Consider the following 26,700-nt stretch of genomic DNA (forward strand, 5'->3'; position numbering starts at 1 on the left):
GCCTGCCACTCTCCTGCCCCAAAGCTCACTCACGTGTGACTTGGACCAGTAAATGAACACTTCCCCAATCATCCGGAACAGCTCCTCAGCATCTGAGTTGGGCTCTGTCAACCAGTGGGCCCTGCAGATCCAAAAGGAATGATTGGTGAGTGCCTTCTTCCGCATTCCAGAGTTCATGTGATCTCCTCCACGGAAACTCAGCACTGACAACCCACAATATTATGTGCCTTGGGAAAATGGGATATTAGACCTTCTTTTGATGCACCCCTCTTTTTCTCTTTCCATCTCTACAAAACACTCCTGCCTTGATTTTGTTTAGTATAAAAGGGGACAGAGAGATACTCAAACAGGTTTTCAAGATTCTGTTACTCTACCCTATAACAATAAAGCAGCATTCCTGAAATCCCTGTGGTGCGCTTCTTAACTTCACTCACCTTGAAGGCTTGCTATCATTGTGTCGCAAGTTACAATCTGCACATACGTGCACACATGCCTTTTCTTTGCAAAATCTGGATTACCTGCTGTTGTCCACATAGCGGATCAGCAATGGATACAGGGCGTAGAGGTCTCGACACAGCACTGAAAACTCATCCCGGATTAGGAGCTCTGTGTCCTCCGATTCTGTCTTGGCCTCCAACCGCAGCTGTTCCTCCTCAGCAACCACTTTTCCAGCTCGCTTCTTCAGTTTCTCCATGGTTGGGATGAAATGGGAACGCAGGAGTTCAGGCTTTGCCTTGCTGACAATGGGCTGAGCAAAGACTGTGAGGGAAGAGCTTCCTCAGTCTTGGACAGGCGACCTTTCTCCATTACTAACTTAGAGTCCCTCCAACAATTCAAGAGGACTTGGGAACTCCTGTACCTCTAGCTGGTTACTTGTACTTTGAAACTACTCCCCAACCTTGATCTGCACTTGAAGATTAAAGGCATATGTGTGCCTTTACGTATTTATAGCATATGTAATCTGAGGATGCATTGCATATCAACAAATCCCAGAATTATGGATTTGGAAGAGACTCAAGGATCACCTAGTCCAACCCTCAGCAAAATGCAAGAAAACAGTTAAACCACCCGCAAGAGTATCCATCCAACCTCTTCTTAAAGGCCTCCAGAGATGAAGAACCCACAACTTCCATAGGTAGAGTGTTTCACTATTGTACAGATCCTACCCTCAGGAAATTTTTCTTTATATTTAAAGAAAATCTAGGTAGCTGTAATTGATACCCACTATTTCTGGCTTTCATTTCTATGGCAATGAAAAATAATTCAGAAAGAAATCAGGAAGCAAGTGAATGCAGACTGACATCTTCCTAGCAGTGGGAAGTGAGGATTTCGCCACCATTACAAGAAAGGAAATGGGAACAGACATCACTTGCAAGGTGTTAACCATGGTATCATCCAACCAACAGAAGACTCATCATGGTCCCTTATTGGATTGGAATCCCCATCTGATAGGGCCTGAGAAGTAGCAGCTGAACACAATCATGTTGAGTAGCAACTAAGGGCCGTCACAGCAGAACGGCAAACTAGGGAAATCTCCCTTGGTTGTCAGAGTTCTATTTTCTATTCAGCATTCAGGCATCTTCTGAAGCTATTGTGTGATTTGCTTTGCTTTGGCCTAGTGTGTTTTGCAAACGTGGCCACTACAGTTCAGGGCTTAGCACAATGTGCGAAGGCAACTTGGGGTCCTTATGATCTTTGCTTAGCTTTATATCTTACTCTGCTTTTCCTCTAATATTCCTCTAGAGCAAAATTTGATTCCACATTTAAAGAAAGAAGCTCCTCAATCCCACCATCCATGCCCCCTTCATACCAGCCAACCGCTTCATCCAAGAAGCTTCGTCTATGCCCAGGTTGTTGACAATGATCTTCAGGATGTTTCCTAGCAAGGTGTTGAGGTGGTCAGAAGTCACTTCGGTGCACCAGGGCCCCTGAGCATTGGTCTCCAGACCCCGCTCCCACCAACGGGGCAAGTAGTTGCAAAGCATTGGCAAGGTGACCTCAATTACGTGGGGCATTTCGGTATAGCGAGCCCCTGACTCTGCCAGCCCATTGATGTCCTTCATCAGCTTCTCCAGGACTGGGATGTCTGGACACATCTCCTCCACACAGTTTGGTAGGCCTAAGACTGGGGATGGAAGAAGAGCACATTAAATTTCTGGAGATCTGGAACAGAGGAAGAGCAAAGTTCAGAGACAGCATCTCTACTGGAATGTATCCAGATGGCCCAACCACTCAGGGTTAACCTGTCAGAAAAGCAAAGAAAAGGTGAGATTGCAATGTTTATACTTATGTGAGCAAGGCATTACTGAAAAGTTCTAACTCTATCAGGACATGGTAAAAAGGCCTATCTTTTACAATGGGAAAAAAAAAAAGACGGAAAGAGAATGGCAGAAGACAGGACAAAAAAGGGAAGGGTCTAGGCCCCCAGCCCAATGAGAGAATTGGATGAAACTTCAAGGCAAAAGAGGGCTGTGGTCCCTCTTGCTTCCTTCCATGACACTCACTGGCTCGCTCCCTTGGGGACTTGGTGGTGTAAACAGAGCAAGGGTTGTATTCGTTCAGATGTGGCTCGAGGAAGGCCACCGGCATCGCTGCTGCCAGCCGTGCCAAGCATTCTCCAAGCTGTGGCCTCTGTCTGCAGAGAGGGAGAAGACACAAAGCAGGAAAATTGTTAAGTCATGCCGTGGAGGAGAAGCTGTGCCACAGTTGTACTTCAAAAAGCTTTTGATTTATGAATGCCTACAGCTCTGGTCCTTCTCCAGGCTAACTCCAGAGAGTGGCCCCATTCATCTGGAGAGAAAGAGCTTGGGGAAGGCTGGACATGAGGAATGCTTTTGTGGCACTTCTTCAATCCTGGTTCTGTGTCAAAGCCCTACTCATCCCATGGCTAGAGGACAGAGTAGAGCAGACCAGACCAGACCAAATGTCCTGCAACATTTCCACTTACTTTCACTCTGTGCTCCATTTGGCCCCATCTCTCTACAAACAGCCCATGTCCTTCTAGCTGCACCCAACCTTGCCCTTGTGCTCACCTCTCCACGTATGGATTTTTGGTTGTCCCCAATGAGTAGATACTGCACAGAGTTCGGTAGCAGGAGACCTGTACATCATCCACTGAAGGGACACAAAAGAGAGAGGGAGAGGTTGAACAGTGGGAGCTATGTGACTTCTCCATCCCACTCTTTGATATCAGGAGATGGCTTCCATGTTTTTGCTCCTCCAAAACCTTCTCCCAAAGGATAGCCTTTTGGAGTTCAGAGGCATCCCCCAGACCATTTCCACCACCCCTGGAATAGATGGGCTGCATTCCCAAACCCTCCTTGCTTCAATTCAGAGCCTGTCACATTGTTCCTGGCTATGGCCCAGCCCACCCTCCCTTCTCCTGACATGCTCACAAATGACATCGTCCCCAAACTGGTGCTGGGCGATGTGTTCGAAGAGGGAGGTGAGGACAGGCAGCAGGGCCACGGTGGTGTAGGTGATGTTCTGCCCCACGCCCTTGACTTGAGTGCGGGATTGGGACACTTTGCCAAGCTTGAGGTTCTCCACCATCTTCTCAATGTCATCTGAGGCACTTTCAAAGAAGGACCGTAGCCCAGCTTTGACAATTTCAGGGCCTGATTTCATCACTGTCCTGTAGGAAGGAAAAAAAACAGCACCTAGATATTTTTCTGGATGCTAATGGGTAAAGCAGCCAGGTGCTCATAATCAGAACTGTAAAACTGAACCAGTTTTGTTATTCAAATTTTTAAAAGAAAGAAAACTTCTAAGCTAGAACAGTGCCCCATTCATCAGACCCTATAATACTCAAATTAAACAGAATAAAACAGGATTAACACAAATACATATTCAAACTGCAGAAAGCAAGAGCTATTTTACAAGAAGCATTTTGCGTTCTCTTCCGTGCAGGAAGGAATGTCTTGCCTGAAATGATGCCTGCTAAAGATGTGCACGTGTATTGTCTAAATGCAAAGAAGGGTGTGTGCGTTCAAAATAGTATTTTCACTTATACTGATTTACCTTTATTCAAATGTCATTAATTCACTGACTGGTTAATCAATAAATCGGCAGGGTTGGCATGCTCCAGGTCCCATCTACTAAGCAACGTCATGTTGTGGGGCATCAGGATCCATGTGGCCCTTGGCCCTGCTGCCTTTTAGGAAAGCTTTAAAAAACTTGGCTTTTCAGGCAGGCCTTGGATCAGGGCAATTTGAGAGCTCTATGATATGGCATTTTAATGTTTTCTTCTGTGTTTTCTATTTCCCAATGTGGTTGTTTTTATGCTGTATATTTTTAATTTTCTGTATGCCACCTTGAGCCATTTTTGATTAAATGCCTTATCAATTGAATATAACAGTAAGAATTGAAAATAATAAAATGTTTAATCCTATAGGATACTGTAGAGTTAATTTGTGATAGCCGAATGATCCGTTATCTTCTTCCATTCTAAACTGCTTTCCAGCTCAACTCAGAAACCTTTGTAAGAAACATATAGAACTGGAACTCACTTTTGCTTCACCTAGAATTCTGGTGGAATTTGGTTTCCTGCCTAGATCCGACTCTGTATCTGTCAGTGGGCTTCTCTAAGCAGCAAACCACTTGCTTGGTGTATAAAACACCCTGAGATCCAATCGTCAGCTTTTCTGTGTTGGCAGTTTTCCATTTCCTCTGCTTCCAGGACTTGCAGAAGGTCTAGGGTTGAATCTTCAAGCAAGGCTGGAAAATCTGTTAGGAATCTTGGAAAGTCACCTTCTGGCAGTGTGAATAATGGGCTAGATCAGTGTTTTTCAAACTCCACAACTTGAAGATGTGTGGACTTCAACTCTGGCTGGCTAGGGAATTCTGGGAGTTGAAGTCCACACATCTTCAAGTTGTGGAGTTTGAAAAACACTGGGCTAGATGTCCAACTCGAAAGGAGCTTCCTGGAACAAAAGTCTATGAGATACACCTCTTGATAGCCCTCCACTTGAGACCTTATACTTGAGAGAGGAAGCCTTCTCACCTGGCATCCAAGGAGCGAGCAAGGATGTGGAGGCAGTTAACCACAGCAGCAGCATCGGTACCTGGAGGAAGAGGATCAAACAGGTTGATTTAGAACCTGTGTGAAGTGATGTGGAGGCTGGGCAGAAGAAACATGACCTCGTGGCTGGAGCAGCAGAAAGTTGGTTTGGGAATAAAGCTGGCATAGTGTCAGGGAAGTCAGGATGCAAAATGGAGAGCAGATGCAGGTGGGGTTTAACCCCACTGAACCAGTGACAAGTAGAAGGGGATGGAGCAGGTTGGGCCTGAGCCCCTCCCTAGTCCCAGAAAGCAGGAGCAGAGGAAAGAGTGAGGCTTACCAAAGAGAGAGACCCGGTGCCTGACCAGGGCTGCCAGTTTGCAGAAAAGGCTGAAGGGTGGAAAAGAAAGGCAGAAGAGAGAATGAAAGAGGCTGCTCCTGGGAAGCTGAGGACATACAACAGAGCAAGATGGCAGACACAGCATCTTTTTGACTGTTACAGGCTCATTCACAGATGCCACCAGCCGCTGCTGGGGTTTTCTGGCACTCACCTAGTTATCATCTCCTTCTCTTTGTTGGAGGCATGGCCTCCACTGCCAAGGACCTTGGCTGGGGTGGACAGGAAGTAGAGGCAATGGTTGGTGAAGTACTGGTTGATGAGGGGCAGCAGGATCTGAAAAGGGAATGCAAATGATTCATGGGAGAAAGACTGGTGAGCTCAGAGTCCTTGGATTGGGGCAGGAGAGGAATTCCAAGGAATTTCTCCAGAAGCTGCTTTTTGGCCCTGTTTTTTCAGTCAAAGCAAAACACTCAGCAGCTGATGCGGCTTGGAGGATATGCATCCTTCTATTTTATTGGAGGCTATGCATCCTTCCCCATCCTCTTCTTGCCCCAACAGTAAAATAAAATAAATAAAAACACAAAGACAGATTTACCTTGGCAAAGAACTTGATCTCCTGCTCATGTGGGGACTTCTCTACTCGTCCGCTGCTCACCACAGCCTCTGGAGCAAGAAAAAAAGTATATTAGGAAATAGACACCCCAAAAAATACTAAAAGTCTGCTTAGCTGATGTAGGCTATAATAATAGAATTTTGAAATCTAGGCAGCGTATCCCCTTCTTTCCCTCTTATACCAAAGAGAGTCAAGATGTGGCAATCTTGAGTTTCTTTCACACACTGTCTTGTCTCCTCGGGCTTAATTCATGTTTTGCTAATGGTCTTTGCATTCCTTTTCCAAGATCAACTCTGCAGTTCTCTACAACTTCACCCTGCCCTGTTGCTCTGCTTGGATTACTAAAAATGGCACTGTGTGACCACAGATGAGGTGAGAAGAGAAAACCCAGGGCAGAACTAAAACTTTCCAACCCTATTTGACAATGGGATCCAAGCAGCCCATCAGTGGTTTCCTACCTGCTTTCCCCACTATCAGGCTGGAGAAAGGAACTCAGAGACTATATCTCAACTGGCTGCTTCTGGACTAGACCCTGTTCCCTGTCCAGTAGTGTAAACAAGAAGATAGGATTCTGGATTCCAAGCTTTCTTCTATCTTACCACTTTCCATCCTCCTCTCCCAGAAAATCACGGGGTAATGCTATGGGGCCTAGTGTACAGCCGCCAGCAACTTGCTACAGAGAGCCACTAGAGAGGAAGGAGACAGCTCTTACCCAGGTGGGCAATGAATTCCTGGGAGATGTCCATCCATTTCAGCAGCTGCTGCAGGAATCCAAAGGCGAAGCGTTTCTCAATGGATGAAGTGTCCAATTCCATATCCTTCAAACCCCTGGGAGAAATTATGGAGTTTGGATTCAGGAAGTGGGAAAATATTGTGTTGAGGCTCTAGAAGACGCAGGGCTAGAAAACTCAGGGCAGGACAGGAAATTGCTAGAGGTTCTTCCTTTGGCTGAACCAAGGGAGTGATGGAGTTCACACATTGCTTTAAGCCAAAAGGCAGTTGGTTTGGTTTTGCTTTAGTTATATGTAAAGGATGGCTTGTATATTAGTCTGAAGCTGGGCTTAGGGAAGAAACCATTGTTAAAACAAACCAAGAGTTAACAAGATACTAGATTGTCTATAGATCCTTAATTGTTTTATCAGGCATAGGAACACAGACAACTACCACCTAAAAAGATTTGGGTAGAACCTTTTCCCTTACTGGATTTTTGTGGAAGGAAAACTATATGGGAGGGAGAGAGAAATCCAGCTGTGTTATAAATACAAGAACACATTACCTAGATTCCCATAAAGTACGATGAGGAAAAGTTTTGCCTGGTAATATCCATGGTAATATCCATGGTTCCCTCCCTTCAGCACTATGAAATATCTCAACTCAAAAAAACCCTGTGTTCTGAAAAATAATGGAACTTTTTCCATAGGATTTCAGCCACTCCAACCTCTCTGCCTATTTGAAAAGGAGTGTCAGCCTGAATGCCATATAGATCAGGATTACTTTTATCATCACAGCTCTAGTAACAGAATCTTGTAAGTCTGAATGTGCTTCCCCCTCCCTCTTCTTATCTTTGTGTTAACTAGGCAGGGGCTTGTCTGAGATGTTTGCTCATGTTACTTTCTTGGCCTGGGCTCAAGTCCCTCTTATCTGACCGTTGCCTTGGTAACGGCTCTTCCTCCTGTCCTTCAAGGCCATTCTCTGTTCCCTCTACAGGGAGAGACAATGAAGCCCTTTTTCAGGAATTATCAAATGCGCAAAGTACATGGGAATATATCCCCATTCCTTTGCTTGCTCAGTACTCATTTTATTTTTAGGCACTTAAAACTAAGTGCAGCACACACCCAGACTAAAACAACAACTGATTCATTAATACATCAAAATAAATTATAACATCATCTTAGAAAATTAAAAGGTCCTCTAAATTTAAACGTCTGAGATATGCAGTAATATTAATCTCTATACATTCAAACCAGCAGAAAAATTGATTTATTTTAAACAGCTTTACAGGGAGAACACCCTACGTCAGCTTTTCACTGTTCCCCCTCCTGCCTTTAGCGCCTTCTACACTCACCGAGTTACAGCATAGCCATTAAGCTGTAGGAATTTAAGCAACTCCTGAGCTTTTTCCCGGTCCCGAGCCTTCTCCTTGGCAGTCAGCGTGTCATAAGGCACCAGCAAGGGGTGGGTTCCACCTCCTTGAAGAAGAAGAGAAAGCAGGTAAGTTTTTTCCCTGCAGGGGAATAAGAAAAGAGAACATCAGCATCCTTCAGAAGCCAACTCAGAGCTCAGAGTCTCACCTTTGCTTTCCAGCTCTAATTTCTTCTTGCGTCCCCAGGTGTTGTGATAGTTCTCAGCCAGCTGCTCCGCCATGGCCTGTGGAGAGAAACCAGCAGCAGTTGGGTGGATAGGGAGGGGCAACCAAATCCTAATTTAAGGTATTTTTTTCCAAAATAAAAAAATACAAGGAGCCTTTGAAGTTGCTAGCATTCATGGCCAAATTCAGCTATAGCAACTGAAATAGTTAAGGGAACTTTTAAGCCTCCCTTATCTTCCGAAGGAAAAGCCTAGAAAGTGTATCTATGGTGAAAATAACTGGCCAGAGAGGATGGTCAAGACCTGCATCCCATTTACTGGGTCATTTCTTCTAAATACAGATTTTTCCTTCCCTACTTGCCGGAGAAGAGTTGGCAGGTCATTGATTCCCAAGCTCAGTTTGGGTTCCTCACCTGTAGTTCCCTGGAAAGGGTCACTCCAGACAGATCTATTGGCTGAGGATTGTAACCATGGCTGGGGTCGTAGGTCTGAAGGAAAAGAGAGAAATAGGCATGCTTGACCTCCATCGTCCCATCCTTCTCTAGCTGGCTCCTTTTTCCCACGCTAGGTCTCCCTGATCCAGGTCTCAAATTCCCAATTCTCCTGCTTATTCATTTTTTATTTTTATTTCATTATAAATAAATAATGAAGCTCCCCAACTCCATTGTGGTGGTGTACAATACAATTAAATAAAACAACACAATCCACACCATGCAAATACAGAAAGAACAATCACTGCTCAACCTGCCACTCGCTGTAGCCCAAGGCCTGGGAAAAGTGACAGATCTTAAGGGCTCATCTAAATACGGTCAGGATGGAGGCCATATGAACCTCGGAGGGGACGTCATTCCAGGCAGCAGGTGCTCTGACAAAGAAGACACACCTCTGGGTCCCATCAGGTGGCACTGCTTGATCAATGGGACCTTCAGCATGCCAACTCCCCAGATCATATAGGACGGGCAGAAACTACGGAAGACAGGTGGTCCTGCAACCACGCCCAACCCAATGCCATGAAGGGTTTTGAGGGTCATAACCAGCACTTTCAATTGCACTCAGAATCCTACTGGTAACCAGTGCAGCTCTCAGATCAGAGGTGTTACATGGGCGTATCAAGGCTTTTAATGCCCTGGTCTGCCATTCCTTCCCCGAGCGAAATAAACATGCAGCCACAAAATCTTGGTTCAGGTTCTAAGGATGCTCTTTCTACAGTTGTGGTGCTGCTTTCCAGGATAACCTTGACTTTAGCATCTTAAGAGTGAACTGGGCTTTATGCAGAAAAGCCTGAAGCAAAATTCTGTTGGTGGTTTGTATTCCACGTACAACTCTTCTCCTAACAAGCTTTTACAGTTTCACAAGGAACCACCACCACCACCACCATCTAGGGCAGTGTTTCTCAAACTTGGCTACTTGAAGATGAGTGGACTTCTATTCCCAGAATTCCCCAGCCAGCATACCACTAATCTAGGGTAATTATATACTTGGAATCACCCAGAACTGGAGGTAGTAGCTAAAGTAGGAAGACACTTAGATTGGAAAAATGGATGGCAAGAATTTTCCAGGGACCAACCTGAGCTGACTGTGAGATCTTGCGTGTTTTTTTCTTTTCAGTTTTCTCCTCGTCGCCCTCACGGGCTTTTTCAATCATCCACTCCCAAGCAATCATGGCCTTCAGAGATTCTTTGATTGGCCATCGGTAAATTTCCTTATCCTACAGGAGGAAAACAAGAGGCAGTGTGGTGAGCAGAGAAGGGACACAAGAAGGACGAAGGTGACGGATGTCCATCCTGAGAAACAGACATCCTATTGGGATGCAAAATGGTCCTAATCCAGCTTGGCATTCCAGAGATGATACACCAATTGCCCATTTGGATGGACCAGAACTGGATGGGAAATATTTCTAATTCCAACACTGAAACAGCTGTAGGGTTTTTCATCTGCCAACTTACTTGACCGTTAGGGAGAAAATGATGTAAGGATTTCACTGGTAGGTGAATATTAAGCATTACAACTTAAAACAGTTTGATCAATAGTTTAATTTGATGGGCAGCATCAATATCTGATTTTAAAACCACCCCGTTGTTATTTTTTTAATTCAGGGTTTCTGATTTTCTTCGGAAGATCTACAAATGCCACATTTACCTTCAACTCTTGCTTGGACTTGGGGAATCATGCAATCTTTGTGTCCACTAATAGGGGGAGGAACGGGGTGAGGGACTCTACCTTTTCAGAAAATGTTTTATAAGGACGCAACATAGGATTTGTCTTGGCCTGCTCATCAACTGCCTCCCCAAAGGACCAGTTATTTTGGATCTGTGGAAAAAGGAGACTGTGAGACATAAGATCTGCTCTTCCATGCCCAACCAGGAAGCAGGAAGTACCTGCTGAGGAGGCCAGTGACCCACTAGACCAGGTCTCAGGGGTCCAGAGAGGTCACATGGAGCCCTCTTACCTTGTCAAAAGCCCACTTCTCATGAGTGTACTCAGCATACTTGTTGATGAAAGAGTCCAGCTTCTCAGGAATGATGACACTAAGAAAGGGAGAAAGAGAAAGGGCATTGGAAGGCTGGCCAACTAATGGAAAGGTTCTGATCCTGCTCGGTCGCTGCAAGAGAGGGAAGTTGGACGGAGCAGGATGCTAAACACTGGTGACTTTCCAGGTCATATCCATAGAGATTCCAGCAAACAAAAGGTTGCTATTCTGATATGCTCAGGAAGAAGCAAATCTGGGGACCTGAATAACAGAAGATTAAAGCTGGGGGCAATGACAGAATACCTAAAAGAGAGCAGGAACTAGGTGAGATTAAAAAGCAGATGCATTTTTCCACTAATATGCAGATACATATTTAGCTTTCTGATTATAATCCCCCAAATCTATTGTCTATCCCCTTCTTGGTCAAGCAGTACTTAGAAGACTGTATCCAGTTTTGGGCACCACATTTAGGAAGAGTGTTGATAAACTGGAGCATATCCAGCTAAGATGATGAGGGTTCTGGATGGGACATGATAGCTCTCTGAAGGGCTGGCATGTTAGACAGAGAGTTGTTCCAGAAGAACTCCAGAAGAAGGGTTTAAATTACAAGGAAGGAGATTTCAGTTAGACAGCAGGAAAAAGGTCTTAAAGGTAAGAGCTGGTCAACAATGGGAGATGCTGTCTGAAGGAGGTGGTGGATTTTTCTCTGGTGCGGAGGGGAGAGGTTAAATGGGCTGGATGGTCACCTCTAGAAGCGGCTGCCTGCATCGCACAGGGGGAATATCCCTTCCAATCCTACATTCTGTATGAGAAACTACTTCTTACTGCTTTACAGGCCAGAGGGATGAGAATGACATTCTAAGTGTCTTGATGTAAAACCTGGCCAGTCAAGGAATTTTAACAGCAAGCTTCAGGATTGTTTTCCTCGGCAAATCTCACTCACTTCAGTGTTTCCACAGGCTTGGGATCAAAGTTGCCCTCAGCATCTACAGAAGCCTTCTTCTCAGTTTTGGAAGAGTAGCTAGCGTCCACGTAGTCAGGGGGAATGGCGCCAGCAATGGCACACAGGCAGGGCATGGCCAGCTTGTACAGATCGGGGTCAAATTTCTGAGCATCAGGAGGGGGGAGAAAAGATGGAAAACACACAGTGAGGCAACACTGCTCCATTTAAGTCCTCCCACTAAGAATATTTCTGCTTTTTTTTTTTTTTCAGAACTCAACTGTTACTTCCAGTAATATTTCCTATCTGACGCCTGGAGCTCAACATTAAGTGCTGAGAGTTTGATGGCACCCAGCCTCTGGAATTGTCATCCAATAATGCAGAGGAAGGAAGTTGCCAGAAGGAAGAAAACTTCAGACTTCTTCCCCTGCATTTATAATTGTCTTAATTGTCTCTCTAGAGCAGTGTTTCTCAACCTTGGCAACTTGAAGATGGCTGGCTGGGGAATCCTGGGAATTGAAGTCCACTCATCTTCAATTTGCCAAGGCTGAGAAACACCACTCTACATAGCTGGGGTTCCCATGTTACGAGGGGAATACTATCTTCTAGAAGCCCAGCAGGGACCCTCCGTACCAAGGGGGTTCAAACCAATTTCTCTGCTTTCAAGTATAGGAAGCAGAAGATTTGGCTAGAGCTCATAGCTTTCTCAGTTCCTACTCAGCCTCCCATAGATTGTTCCAAGTGTTAACATTCTAGAAAGGGAGGTGTAGCTTCCAGAAGACTGAAAACCCTGCCCTGTTTCTGGATGATTTCAAAAGCCCTACCTGAGGCCAAGGATAAGCATACTGTTCACCTTATGGGACAATGACTCAAAGATGCCCCAGAAGAGTTTCCGTGTCAGATGAAGTTCCTCCTCCGAGGTGACCCCATAGTTGGCCCAACCAGTGGGAAGGCAATAATACTTCCAGCAACGCTCATAATGATTAGTCAGCAGCTGGACAAAGAACAGGAAAAAGCACATGTAGTAAGCAGGAAGGCCATTTATGGTCACAATCAGAGAGAAATTTGCAAGCTGGGGAAGGCTACAGCAGACAGACTGTCACGTTTCATGTGGTAACACGCATTCCCCACCCCTTTCAAAAAAAATCTAAGTCAACAGTAGCCAAGCACTGCTGGTCGGCATGTGTGGGAATGCATTTGCTAATCCTTTACCTGATGTGGTTAAATGGCTAAATGAATTTCTTACCTTGAGAGGCATTTTGGCAAATTCATTGAGGATGGGCACATCAAATACCAGCCGGCGGAGAAGATGCTGGAGCATGGAGGGCCGGATATACCTTGAAGGACAGAAAGCAGGACAGTGAGCAAGCAGAATCAAAAAGGCATTATACAGAAGAATGACCTGTCCACCCAGTTTCTCCTTTTGGTTGGCGATTCAGTTGCCTCCAGATGATGCTACAGCACGTCTAAATGGCAGAATTTCATGTGGTGACCAGATTATGTTGTTTTCCATCACTGCCTGTGTTTCCCTTTAAGACTTCCACCTTTTTTTAAAAAAAATCATTATCCATTAAGGACGGAAAAACAGAATAGCTTTCTAGTGTCTTTTAAGTAAGAGAGTTTTAGAGGCCTCCATCTGGAAGGAACTTAAGGAGAAAGAGCGAGGGAAACCTGTAGAAATGATCACTGTGAGTTCTGATGCCCCTCACAACTGCACGGGTTCAAGGGCCAAGCTTCTCAGAAGGAGCTGCCATAGTTCAGGAATGCCAGAGCTGATCCCCAAGGTCATGATTCTTCTCCTTACTTGCACAGCGCCATGAGGCACTCTTCAATGACATCGCGCTGGGCCTTGGTAAGGGAGCGCCCACGGGACAGCCGGTAGATGGTGTGCAGCATGGAATCCACCATGATAGCCCGGTGCTCCGTGCCAGCAAAGAGAGGGGCGCATTTGGTGATGAGTGGCAGCACAGCCAGGCAGAGGTAGCGGTTCATGGCGAGGGCCATCTCTGTGGTGCTAAAGGCAGCCTGTGGAGGGAGAAGCAATGAGAGACTTTTGGCTGAGAGAGAGAAGGTGCCAAGGAATGGTCAAGGCACGTCATGGCCTAATCCATTTCTTCAGAGCCACGCACAAAGTTGGAGATCTTTAAACACAGCTTTACATTCTCTCGGCAGACAGTCATTGGAATCCCTCTCAAACTCAGTCAAAAGATGGGCCTGGGGAAATCCTACAGGTTTTTTTTTTACCAAACCCTGCACTTATCCCAAAGGAAAACACCCCAAAGTTAAGACAACTCCCCAAAAGAAAAGCATTACAAATTCAGATAAAAATCCTATGCAGTGTTCAGTTTCCCTACCTTATCAAACTAGGGTTGATGTTGGGATGGGGGACAGTTTCACAGAGCAGGCACCACAACAGAAAAGGAATTTCTCCCAGGTCCCATCACCTGATATTTTTTCAAGAAAGGACCTCTGTGCTGCAGCAGTGGGGTGGGGAAAAACAACTGGAGCGAGTGGTTCCACCAATAACCTGATCCTATATGATAGCTTGAATGTTTTGATGTTACCATCCTGTCCTGGAGCTACTTACTGTGTCCAAGGAGGCTGCAGCTCTCATGTCAGGCAGAAAGCCCACTTCTAGCACATGGAGAAGGAAGTCCTGGTTCTCAATGCCATACACACGGTCCAAAAACAACACCATGGGTGCCTTGTGGTCAGGCACAAAGCTGGCGGACATCCTGGGCTCAATGACATTGCCATCTAGAGTGGAAAGGGGCAGATTATAATTCTGAGGAGACGGAACGGGGGCAGCAGTTATGGCAGGGGGGAGAACGGCAGGCTTTCCAGGGAATGGATGTCAAATGGGCAGTAGATGTAGATACCAAGAAGAACCTGAATTTAGGAGTAGGAAGCAGGACCTAGTACGGATATCACAAGGGCCATTTGTCAGTCTTACCAGGTAGACCAGACAGGAAACACGACCAGATCAGCTAATTCTGCCTTATTGTAATGTTACATTAACAGAATCTTGCAAGTCTGAAAGCACAGTTCTACCCCCATCTCCTTTATCCCCCCAAAAGTAGGGACGGTCTCTTTTAAGCCTCTTGCCCCGCCCACTATCCAGCTGCGGACTATGCTGTCTCTTATCTGGCCATTCCCTAGGTAGCATCGGGGCCCATCTCCCAAGGTCATTCCCACATACCATTACACCACCATACCTTTGCCGAATGAAGGGATCTGCAGTGGGAGGCTGATGACTCCGACGAGGTCTTCAATGGGCACTAAGGAACGCAAGATTGCTCTGATCCGGAGGGCTTCCCCCTTCCCAGCCTGGATGAGCTGCTCAGAGAGAAAGCCAGGGGGAACAATGTGAGCCTCTACTGGGTAACCTGAGCAAGGGCCAGCTTGGGTGTAAAAGAAAGCTAGAGGGAGAGAGAGAGCTGAAGACTGTTTTGCAAAGAGATGGGATCAGTGGAAGGTGAGATGTTCCACATGGCCAAATCCTGCAAATGCTTTACTTGGAGGAGCTGACATCCTTCTATCCCTGATAGCCAGGACAGTGAAGAGAACAGAGGAGACTTACGTGCATCTCAGGGGCACAGCGTCCCAGCAAATCAATGAGGGCAGCATAAAAGGACATGATTGCGTTGCCCAAATGGACCCGGTACTCTTCATGAGTTTCTTCTCCTCCAAATCTGGGAGTAAGAGAGAGAAAAAGAGAGGGGTGGGGGACAGGAGCATTAGCTACCCCCATCTCTAAACCAAAGGACAAGGTGACCACAGGACGTAAGAACATGGCTAAGAAAAGCAGGTGTAAAAAAAATGGAACTGCAACTAGAGGGCTCAGAAAAATACTCCCAGCCACTCTAGTGCAAAGTGCAGAATGGCCAAGAGCTCATTAAGGTATATTCACAACACTGTAAAAGTGAAAGATCTTTTAGAAGTTCTCAATTTTCTAAAACTTATCAGGCCAGAAAGAGCTGGAGAGAAAAGAAAAGCAAGGAGACAGTTTTAGGCCTCCAAACTATTTGGAGGCTGGTCAAACAATACAAATCCTTCCAAATTATGCAACAGGTTTCCCCTCCTGCCACCATGTAGCACGCCCACACTGTCCATTCACACACAATTCCCGACGGCGATCTTTCTTGATGGTAGGCCCATCCCGGGCAGGATCCTGAGAGATCTGGATGGCCTCTTCTATGGCTGCCAGCAGCCCATTGCCTCCTTCCCCACGCAGGGCCGGGCCAAAGCACTCAGGGCGACGGATCAACAGACGCACAACCACATTGGCGTTCTCCTCCACACTCTCACCTATGGAAGGAGAAGGATGTCAGGGAGACCAACAGGAGTAACTGGTTACCCCAGGAAACTAGAAAAGCAGCACAGAGGTGCTAATGTACTACCACTTGGCTTCTGGGTACTCCTTCCAGTTGCAGAATCTGGTTTCCTGAACCCTTCTTTAGCGATTCTAACACTCTTATGGCTCAAAGACATTCACCGCTTCACTCGCTGTGTGAGCTCACATTGGCCATCAAACTCACCATTGACAAAGACAGTGAAGCGCAGGAAATCCAGGTATCGCTCGCCTCCACAGGGGTTCCAACCAATGTCAGGATATCCCTTGGACAGCAACATAGGGCAGCTCTGGAGGCCAGTGCCAGCAAGGTAGGTCACCACCTATGGAGGCAAGGAGAAAAGTTCTCAAGTTCTCAACCGAGCTCCAGGGAGTTCCTATCCCTGCAAATCCATCAAAGCAAGCAGAACTGATGGAAGAGTTCATAATCATTGCCTTAACATAAGGGAAGAGCCTGTCCACAACATACCCTGACCATAATAAGAGATTGCCCAAGATGAATGGAATGAAGGTATGAAGGATGTCTTCTGACTCTGGCATTGTTAACACACTAATAGGCTAATGGATATGGTTGGTGGGCATCTACAAAGTAAGTTTTTTTTCTCTTTGCTTAATTGGATGAAAGGACTGCCCAGGCACCACTGTATTACCAACAAAATGGGTTGGAGCAGCATGGAATAGTTAAAGGAAATGGAAAAAGGATCATCAGCAGCTAGACTTTGGAGAGAAAAGAGGAGCAAGAATGACAAGTTTGAACAGGATGTTCCTCCGGTTTCATCACATGTGTCAAAATGCTGGTGGTCAGTGCAAAGAAAGATAATAAAAGGAGAGAGAAGACTGCAAATAAAGCCTTCCAAGGAGAGAATGAAGGAACTAGCTTGTTTAGCTTTGAGAATATATGATCACAAACGCTGGTTGAATATTAGAAAAAAGTTTCTAACAGTAAAGGCAGTTGGACCGTGGAACCAATGACCCAGAGAAGGCATGTGGTCCCCTTTGCTGGGTGAGTTCAAGCAAAGGGTGGGTAGCCATTGGCCTGGGGTGCTTCCACTGGGCATCCTGCACAGGGCAGGGAACCTCAAGGCCTCCTAAGATGAGACTCTTTGCCACCGCCCCCCCCCCCGCGTTTTGAGACTCTCTCGCTGAGCATGCTACCTTTTCCAGATCTTGCTCCTGCAGCGCCAGGGCCAGCTCGTTGTTATCAATGACAGAAGCAGCAGCCACATCTAGGGGAGTGGATCCTCGCATGCCTGGAGGGAGGGAGGGAGGGAGGGAGGGAGGGAAGGAAGGAAGGAAGGAAGGAAGGAAGGAAGGAAGGAAGGAAGGAAGGAAGGAAGGAAGGAAGGAAGGAAGGAAGGAAGGAAGGAAGGAAGGAAGGAAGAAGTGATGTGGGGAAAGGACAGTCCATCGGTGAATTTAGCAGTGCCCCAGAGGCTGGAGCAATCTGGGGATGCCACCTGAGAAAAGGGCATTAAGATCACGACACCACCCTCCACTAGAGGCAGCAGCAAACTGCAGACTAATTTCAAAACCCAAATAAAATGTTTCAACGCGTGGGGGAAATTTTGGGTTTACACCAGAGGCTCAGACAGGTTCAGTGCTAACACGCCAGCTTTTTGCTCTCTAATAAGAGTCACCCTTAATTGGATATAGATCATCTCTGCGGAGCTGATCGTGCACTCCACTGCGTCCCAGGCACTGCAACTCACCCAGCCCGATCCCGCTGTTCTGCAGCAGGTAGGTGAGATGGTCAAACATGGAACGTTGGTTCTGGCGACTAATACGGCAGAAGTAGCACAAGAAGCGGCAACAATTGGTCACCATTTTGGGGAAGCGGATCTCCTGTTAGGGGTGAGAGTGACCTTCCTTGATGTCTTGGAGGAGCACCTGCGCCATCAAGCCATTTTCCATTATTCTAGCTCAAAATCATAGCACTTATAAAGGTTTTAAGGAAAGGGTAGACAACCTGGCATTCTCCTTCAGATACTTTAGAACAATTCCCATCAGCCCTAACCAAGAGCGAGGAATTGTGGGAGTTGTGGTCCAAAGCATTTCAGGTTGCTTCTCTCTGTATAAGTTCTATCTCACTTAGTAGATGATGGGGATATTGTGGTGTTCTGCCATTTGATCCTAATGTAGTCCTAGGCATCCCACAATTAGTAAAAAAAACCCCACAATATTGCAATGTAATCAAAAGGTCCTAAATCAGGAACTCTTAAAGTCAGCACCAAACAAACTGACCACCCAGAAATCTGATTTCCCAACTATATATAGTCCAAGGGCCACTCATTATTAAAATAAGTGCAAAAGGGAAGTGTGTTCTTAATGTGTGGAGAAGGTGAGGGAGAGTAGTCTCCCAAAATGGTTGAGCTACTTCCAGGCCATCTAGAAAAGTAGAGTTAGGCATACGAAGTGTCCAAGCACTCTACATCTTAGTCAAATCCTGAGGCCCAAAGTTTTCCTCCCCAAATGGGCTAATGTTTCTGCAGATATTGGAAACTGATTTTTCAAACATTTCCTTAATTAAAAAAAAAAAAAACCTCATTGCACATAAAACGTACACAGCAAGGAGAACACTACGCCAGAAATGTTCTCTTTGAGGTATAGGACATGCTTTTTCACTTAATTTTTTTTAATAGGGGAATGTTGAAAAATGTGGCCCAGACTTGCAGACCATGCCTCAGTCTTCGGAGAGTGGAGTGGAGATCCTATGAGGGACCAGGGCATCGGCTGGCCTGAAAGACAAGCTTCCATACCTTTGAGTCCCCTCCTCCCAGGACGTTCACCATCACCTCCATGACAGTCTCATGCATTCCCAGGGCTCTCATCAGGTTGGGATGCTGGTAGAAAACTTTGTTGTTCATAATATTGCTAGCAAAGAGAAACACAGAGATGCAACAGTTGGCCTTCAGAGCAAATGGAGGCTGAGAAGAAGGGATGGAAACAAGGAAGGACTGAGACCCTAAATGCAACAGGTGCAGGGAACTTGCAAGTGGGAGGAAAATGAGAATTAGCAGGGGAAGGATGTAAAGGTGGGTCTTAGAGAAGGGCTACCATTACTACATTATTTTACTACAGCTGAATCCCCTCCAGAGGTACTAGAACTTTGGCTGGGAATTTTAGGGCTTGCAGTTTAATGTATTTGGAGAAGATCAGTTGCAGAAGGTTGAGGTTTAAGTGTGTTGGGTAGGAAGTGGCAGTGGTTTAAAAGAAATCCAAGCACAATTCAGGAAGTATGGAGATAATTTTAAGTCAAGCAGAGGGGGTTGACTTCAGGAGAAGAGCAGGGAAAGAGCTTGATGGACAGGAGAAAAAGTCTGAATCTGCACTCTGCAACTGCTATACTGTTAGTGCTAAACAGGGTTCAGCACCTGAGAGAGATGCACGCTCTTCCTGCAAATGAAGCTCCCAAATTACTGGGGTGAGTCACAGTTTAATTCGTAGTATCTCAAGCTAGAAGGGACTTCAGGAGGCAGGAAAACAATATCACCTAAGACTTTGGAGAAATGTGGCAAGACAAAGTAGACAGTTCTGAGCTAGAGGAACCAATAATAGATCCGTATGAAGGAAATGTGACATAAGGAACTCAGGAAGGAAAAGCTCCAGTCTGAGATGGAGCCTATGAAGCAGCTTCACAGTGGAATGAAGGAGGCAACTAGAGTTCAAGAAGGGCCTAAAAGCTACAGATGAAAGCACATACCCAATACTCTGTATCATCAGGTTCTCTTCCTCGGGTCCCATCTGAACAATGAGCAGCGAGCGGATCTGCCCCAGGCACTCCAGAAGACTCATGGTATCCTCCACTGAGTTGGCATTGATGGTATAGGCCTTGGGCAGGGCACGGATTAGCTCACCAAGGCCATCATATTGCCGATGGAGAAGGCTGAACATCAACCGAACTAGCTCTGGGTTCTGGATGAAAGACTCTTGCGCCCAGTGGACCATCGTGTGTGAGATCAGCTCTTGCAACGTGCCTATGGAGTGGGGAGAACAGGATGAACTATGGCAGTCTTCACCAATCTGCCTCCTTAATGGTTAATGCTCATCAGGTTAGACCATTGGCAGTGTTGGCTAAGGCTGATGGGAACTGGATCCCACAATGTCTGGAAGGCCATGGGTTCTCTCAAAACTGTTTTAGGGGTTGGCTATATCACTCTCTCCCCTCCACCTACTGGGCTTTGGTTCCTCTTCTGGGGCCTGCTCATCGTCCTGTTCTTCTTTCTTCTTGCGGAAGCTCACCACCTTCTCCACCAAACTCATCAACCGCCGGTGAAAAGAAGTGTCTTCCTCCTCCTCTTCCTCTTCCCCCTCGCTTTGGATTCCTGTAGAGAAAAGGTGCCGAACGACTGAATGCAGAGATCAACAACAGGGGACACCGCCACGGCAGATCTGAAACAAAATCCAACTATGCAAACGTAGAATTTGATAATTGGAGCACGTTGTGACATTCAGTTTTCTTTTTAAAGCAAGCCTCTAGCCCTTGCATTTGCAAAGTTAAATTTGGCAGGTGTGCTTTGTGAGAAACCTAAAGGAAGTAGAGCAAGACTTCTGTCCAGAAACATAAGACTATTTTTTCCTACTCATCTCTCTCAGCTTAACCTCTTATAGGGTTGTTGAAAGGATAACACAGGAAGGAGATAAGCATTTAACTGGTTATTTATTTATAATTCAAATTTATAGGCTGCCCTACTGATAATGACTCTGGGCATTACGTATGTTACTTTGACCTCCCAAAGAAATGATGGGATATAATTAAATGCAACAAATAAATAAGATGACAGATGGCAGAAACACGCCGTATTAGTGCAATGGAAGGCATTCTTTACTCCCACATTAGAGACCTGTTGGATTCATTACCCAGAAGGAAGTGGCTTTCTGGACTGCATCATTACAACCTGTAGGAGTAGCAGGCAGAAAATGTTTGGGAATGCTCTCTCACATTCACACAATAAGCACCAGAATGAAAGCTCTGCTAAGTCTCTCCTTCTCTTTCACAGGCTGGCTTTTTACAGAGAGGGTTTTCCCCCAACGTGGAGAGAAAACTTCTCTTCTTCCCCAGCTTCCCCCTGCAGTCAGTCAGTTCCTTGAAACAGTCTACAGACCATAACAAAATAACAAGATTATTTTTAAATATCCAAGATGATATAATGTTCTTAATCATAACCCTTACTATCCCTGTATAAATTAAAATCGAATTGCTTCCTTGCACCAGGAGCACCCATTAGAAACTTTGCCACTGCTAAAATCGCTTAAGGAATTTGATCACAGAGAATTGTGTATTGAACATAAAATAGATCTGAATGCCCAGGAAAAGATGTTAAAATAGGATTAATCAGATCATTATGCAAACTAAGATAAAAACTACAATAGAGAGGTATATGTACCACTGATTCTGTATCATGGTTATGACAGGGACACACTTTTTTGAAGGGGCAATTCCCTATTTCCCTTCAGTATGAAGTGGTACTGCCCGTGGCTTCCAGGGCATTTCTTAGCAAAGTGCGTCTTACCACAATGGGCTAGCAGGTCGGTATGAAATTCCAGCAGTTCATCTCGGATCTCTTCAGGTACCGGGCAGTCCTCTATATCAGCACCATTCTTAAATTGTAGCAGCATGTTGATCTGTTGTGAAAAGAACACCCTGGTTTTGAAGATGCACATTCTATATCCTCTGTATGGCACCAGGCACACGGAGCTACCCCTGGAGACCCTCTGAAACTTCAGCTGGGGCAAAACACAGCAACTGTGGTATTGCCACAGAATCCCACTGCTACAAGAGTTGCACTGACTATGGGTCTGCTTCCAAGGTCAGGTTCAAGGTGCTGCCTCTCACTTGCAAAGCTCTAGATGGCTCAGGGCCTCGTTCTCTTAGACACCATCTATCCCAGGGAAGTTCTGCCTGCCTCGTCTGGGGGAACAGGGAATGCCTGGTGAAGGTCCCCTCCTATCAAGCCTATCAAAACCAAGGAAGCAGGAACTGTACACATTTCGGTAAGGTATTTTAAATGCTGGTCTGGGAGTAAATACAGAATCTTGGAAACTGCAAGGCCCTTTTCTTTTTTTTCTTTTTCTTTTTTTGTTGGGGGGGGTTGCTTGCCTTGTTTTGCTTTGATTACTTTGCTCTTCTGATCTGCTGAACCTTTTATGTGTTTTTACATATTTTTGGTTCCTAGTGGTAAGGTGCCCAGAGTCATATGGGAGTTGGGTGGCCACTAAACTAAACTAAACTAAACTAAACTAAACTAAACTAAACTAAACTAAACTAAACTAAACTAAACTAAACTAAACTAAACTAAACTAAACTAAAAACTAAACTAAACTAGCCTAAGCCTAAGCCTAAGCCTAAGCCTAAGCCTAAGCCTAAGCCTAAGCCTAAGCCTAAGCCTAAGCCTAAGCCTAAACCTAAACCTAAGCCTAAGCTGGAATTCCCCAGCCGCATTTATTAGCGAGTTATCTGTCTGTCCTGGATTTCTGACAGCAGTTCGCCAGCTCTTCCGAGTTTCAAGGTACGAATCCCAAGACATTGCTGAGGTGCAACGCATGCATTCTACCCCTGAGCTGCACTCGGCTCCATTCTGCTCTGGCTCCTCCCAGTCCCCAACAGCCCCGCCCAATACCTGCTCCTGGGGAGGGGAGCGGAATTCACGGGTGCGCCGGGCGGTCTCCGCAGCTGACATGGAGATGGCTTCCATCAGCGTGCAGTAACGCTGCCGTTGGTTGGTCTGCAGCCTGTCCACGTAGCGCTCCGAGAAAGCAATGATGGCTTCCACGCGGTGTTGCAGCTCGCGGTCCCAGAAGAATTGCAGCAGGTTGCACATCTGTGGGGAGGAGGAGGGAAGAAGATGGGCAGAGAGAAGACAGGAGCCAGCTGCCAGTGTTGGATGGAAGGGACTAAGAAGGGGAAAAAACGCTTCTGGCTATGTAGGTGTTGCAGTGGGAAATACAAAGTGGGGTGGGCATGGGAAATGATCCTGGGGTGGGCACGGGAGATGATCCAGGGATCTAGCTATACCACTCTTAACCAGTTCTGCAGCTATTCCATTTTTCCTTCCTTCGTTTTTTATTTTTAAACTAAAACAGGACAGGGAAGAGTTACAAAGGGAAGAGCCTCTTATAGTGTTCTGTGCACAAGACAGGGTGCTCGCAAGGACAGCCTCATCCAGAGGCACTTCTGCTCAGGACGCATCTGACTGATGTCCATTGCTCCTGGCCCCCTTCCTCAAAACCTGTGCCTGGGAGTAAGAATTCCCTTGTGAATGATGCAAGACGTGAGGCACAAAGACATGGGCTATACAAGATGTGTTGAAAATACTTCCCTTATATGAAGGAAGGAGCAGCCTAACATTCATACCATGAGATCTTAGATTTCTCTGCTCGTAGAGTGCTGCAGCCTGGACTGTTCAGGCCATCTTGCAAGGATCAGCAGGTGGATGACTTGTTCCCTGGTCAGGGAACAGACCACTGACCCTGATAGCGTAAGGAAGGGGATCTAAGCAACTAAGCTGCTAGTCAAAGAGCACAAAATCCTAGCATTGGAAGGGACCACTGAAGGATGAAGTTCATCACACAGTTCTGTTCAACGCAGCCATTCAAACTGAGGCATCTCCAAAGGGTGGGTTCAGCCTCTACCTGACATATTCAGTAAAGGAGAGTGTATTACCTCCATCAGACATTGGTTCACACTCAAATGGCTCTTTTTGTCAAGAACTTTTCCTTAAATTGCCTTCTTGTAGCTTAAAGCCAATATTCCATGTCTTACACTTTGAGATGATAGAGATAGATTGTGGTTTTCTTCTGCACAAGGTCCCTTCAAGTATTTGAAGGATGCAGCTGGGGGAACTGGCAGAAAAAACAGAAATCTCAAAGCCCCTTCTATTACCTGCAGCTTGACTGATTCGGGAAGCTTCATTTGCAGCAGACCCTCTTCCAATCCTTCTTCATCCTCTTTGGGTTCAGCTTCTCCAGCCTCAATGGCTTTCAGCTCCTGCTTTTTACCTTCTTCAGCTTCTTCCTTCTGCTCCCCTCCAGCCTCTTTCTCCTCCTCCTCTTCCTCCACCTCCTCCTCCTCTTCTGCCTCCTCCTCTTCCTCCGTATAGACCTGCTCTTCTCCCGTCCCCGCCGCCACCTCAGCACCCACAGGCAATTCCTCCTCTTCCTTGGATTCTCCAAAGACGATGGGATCAATCATTTTGAGGATATGGCGCACATCCTCATCCTCAAACACACCCATGATGAGGAGGGTACAGACCAGCTTGAGAACTGGCACAAACTGGAACTCCACACTGCCCCCGACAGGGTCACGGGTATGTTGCCCCCCATCTTGGACAGCCTCTGTCAGCATGTTGATGGCCTTCACTTTCAGCACATCCAAGGGGATGGAAGGACTCAGCTGGTAGAGCTCAGAGCTGGTGCTGACGAAGCAGGCATCTGAGAAATGGAGCGGGGGACGCAGGCAGGTGCTCATACCCACTCCAGGCAGCCCAGGCTTCTTCGTCCCATCCGGGAACAGCGTGATGCTCTTAGTCTCATCTGTCATGGGGACAATGAACTCGCTGTTCATCATGAGGCGGGAACGTTTGGCTGATTCTAGGTGCATGCTGATAAGGAGGTCGTAGTAGCCACTACGCAGCAAGCCTGGCAGATGGTTGCTTTCAATGGTGTAAAGCAATTGTGACTCGTCCACATGGCTGCACAGGGCATGGGCCACCCGGTTGTTGCCCAAGGCACACACGGCACAGTACAACTTCAGGGTATGGGAATGAAATGTTAACAGGTCCTGACGCTCGGACAGTTCCAGAATGTCTATGCATCTGAAGTGGGGTGGGGAAAAGACTGAGAGTTAAAGAGTTAAAGTTCCAAGCTTGGCACTGTAGAAGAAAGTGGAAGCACTTGCTAATTTGCTAAGATTTTCTACTTCCCAGTGTTCAACAACAACAATCAATAGATGCTTCCTACCTTTGTTTAAATTAGGCAAGGAGACGAAAGCCTAAATATTAAATCTTCAGAGGACAAAGGCATTTCTGGTCATTTTTTAATATAATTATAGTTGCTCTCTCTCTCTGAGTGACAAAACCATAAACTCAGCCAACAGTCTTCCTTTACCTGGCATCTGGCAGATTTCAACTCCCAAAATCCACCACTAAGGCCAGACTGGGAAATACCAAAACTTCACCCTAGAACTTAGAGGCTTCAGCTTGTTTCTCTGAGGTGCAACGGGGGGCTACGAGAGACTCACCGATTTTCCTCTGGGATGTGGAGAGCCATCATTATGTTTGGTTCCATGCATTCAACCATCCAGCCATGGCGGTCACTAAAGCGAGCAACGTCCACCCGTAGAAACTCATTGGGCATACGGCTCCAGGTCATTGGTGCCAGCATCTGGATGCCAAGGCGAGGTGGGCACTGGGGTTCCGGGTTCTTCCGCTCACTGCGGAACATGGCAGCTGATATAGGCATAATATTCTGTCCAGCAAGGAGTTGGAGAGGCAAAAGAAAGTTGTTTATTAACTAATTTTTAAATAATGTTTCCAAACCACCCCAATCCGAAAGGACTGTGGGATTCCTTCATTATTCCAGGAGCCCCAGGAGCAATTTTCTCTTTGTTTTAATGCACAGCTTCTGGGATGGGCCTTACCTTCAGTTTGCCAAGTTCAAACTGGATCACATTCTGGTTTGTTGGGAGAACGACAACAGCGGGGAAGAGTTTTGTGTTGGGCTCCACCTGAGATGGACCAGTTGTGGGAGAACAGAAGTAAAAAGAAAAGAAAGCAAGGTTTCATTGCAACTTTTACGAGGAAAGAACTCCAGCAATTGTGAATATCTAAGGATAAAGATGGCATCTTTTTGTTAGGGCACTGAGATGGTAGCATTTTATTATTCAGACCTACTAAGAAGTAAATCCCATTAAGTCCAGTTAATATAGCTTTCAAGTAAGGGGATACAACCACTTTCCATAGCCTGAAGTCAAAACATATTGACAGAACACTAAGCCAATATGATTTTTTTTAAAAGCAGCTATACAATTGTCCCTTTCCAGTCCTCCAATGATGATTTTCCACATTTTTAAAAATATTCTGTTGAATATCATCTGGATTGGATGATGATGATGATGATGATGATGATGATGATGATGATGATATTATTATTATTATTATTATTATTATTATTATTATTATTATTATTATTATTATTTGCAGTTTGTTGGCAAAGCCTACACCATCTTCTCTACATCATTTATCCTAGATTCCCTTTCTAAAAGTTTCACACTGAGGACCTGACATCTGTGTCTTCTGCTGTCAAGAAGAGAACCATCAAGGGCCCCATTCATCCAGCTTTTCTGCAGTCTCCTTATCTGTTCTAAACACTTCCTTAATTGTTTATCCAACTATCCATCATCTCCCTAGTAAATTTCAGCCCCCGTTAAGTCTCTGGGGAATATATTCTGATTCAGCTCACCTGGAAGAAAGTGTTGACTTCTTTCCCATTGGCTGTGAAAGTCATGAGCCCTGTCGCCAGATCAACAAGGCAACCGATCACCAGGTCCATTGTGCTAACTCGGGTCTGCTGGGTACTGCTGACAAAATCCCCTCCCCAAACCATGTAGCAGTTGTTTCTCTTGATGCTGTTGAAATGAGAGACAGTGGAGGTGACCTGCCAACTTAGTTTTTCTTGAGATACTAC

The 26,700-nt window shown here is 45.9% G+C and overlaps 1 protein-coding gene across 1 annotated transcript in view; it reads right to left on the reverse strand.

Annotated features, from left to right (window-relative positions):
* RYR1 (ryanodine receptor 1) overlaps positions 1–26,700 on the reverse strand; it is a 106,167-nt gene that overhangs the window by 36,239 nt on the left and 43,228 nt on the right. Inside the window, exons 32-68 of the mRNA XM_088139821.1 lie at positions 26,476–26,641; positions 25,655–25,741; positions 25,256–25,482; positions 23,900–24,830; positions 22,638–22,838; positions 21,531–21,642; positions 20,193–20,342; positions 19,721–19,994; positions 18,777–18,891; positions 17,730–17,862; positions 17,176–17,270; positions 16,208–16,343; positions 15,791–15,977; positions 15,250–15,361; positions 14,885–15,005; positions 14,257–14,426; positions 13,474–13,694; positions 12,916–13,006; positions 12,523–12,663; positions 11,673–11,836; positions 10,709–10,787; positions 10,480–10,569; positions 9,827–9,967; positions 8,673–8,747; positions 8,244–8,319; positions 8,018–8,141; positions 6,665–6,780; positions 5,935–6,002; positions 5,551–5,672; positions 5,340–5,389; positions 5,003–5,063; positions 3,396–3,634; positions 3,033–3,114; positions 2,505–2,635; positions 1,811–2,125; positions 519–759; positions 34–121 (exon numbers count right to left, since the gene is read on the reverse strand). Of these exons, the coding sequence (XP_087995947.1) occupies positions 34–121; positions 519–759; positions 1,811–2,125; positions 2,505–2,635; positions 3,033–3,114; positions 3,396–3,634; positions 5,003–5,063; positions 5,340–5,389; positions 5,551–5,672; positions 5,935–6,002; positions 6,665–6,780; positions 8,018–8,141; positions 8,244–8,319; positions 8,673–8,747; positions 9,827–9,967; positions 10,480–10,569; positions 10,709–10,787; positions 11,673–11,836; positions 12,523–12,663; positions 12,916–13,006; positions 13,474–13,694; positions 14,257–14,426; positions 14,885–15,005; positions 15,250–15,361; positions 15,791–15,977; positions 16,208–16,343; positions 17,176–17,270; positions 17,730–17,862; positions 18,777–18,891; positions 19,721–19,994; positions 20,193–20,342; positions 21,531–21,642; positions 22,638–22,838; positions 23,900–24,830; positions 25,256–25,482; positions 25,655–25,741; positions 26,476–26,641 (5,932 nt within the window). The remainder of the gene's footprint in view (positions 1–33; positions 122–518; positions 760–1,810; positions 2,126–2,504; positions 2,636–3,032; positions 3,115–3,395; positions 3,635–5,002; positions 5,064–5,339; positions 5,390–5,550; positions 5,673–5,934; positions 6,003–6,664; positions 6,781–8,017; positions 8,142–8,243; positions 8,320–8,672; positions 8,748–9,826; positions 9,968–10,479; positions 10,570–10,708; positions 10,788–11,672; positions 11,837–12,522; positions 12,664–12,915; positions 13,007–13,473; positions 13,695–14,256; positions 14,427–14,884; positions 15,006–15,249; positions 15,362–15,790; positions 15,978–16,207; positions 16,344–17,175; positions 17,271–17,729; positions 17,863–18,776; positions 18,892–19,720; positions 19,995–20,192; positions 20,343–21,530; positions 21,643–22,637; positions 22,839–23,899; positions 24,831–25,255; positions 25,483–25,654; positions 25,742–26,475; positions 26,642–26,700) is intronic.

This window comes from Python bivittatus, unplaced genomic scaffold (genome assembly GCF_059951505.1).
Source record: "Python bivittatus isolate LINGU-HERP-01145 unplaced genomic scaffold, Pbiv_v1 ctg000310_np1212, whole genome shotgun sequence".
In the NCBI taxonomy this organism is placed as follows: domain Eukaryota; kingdom Metazoa; phylum Chordata; class Lepidosauria; order Squamata; family Pythonidae; genus Python; species Python bivittatus.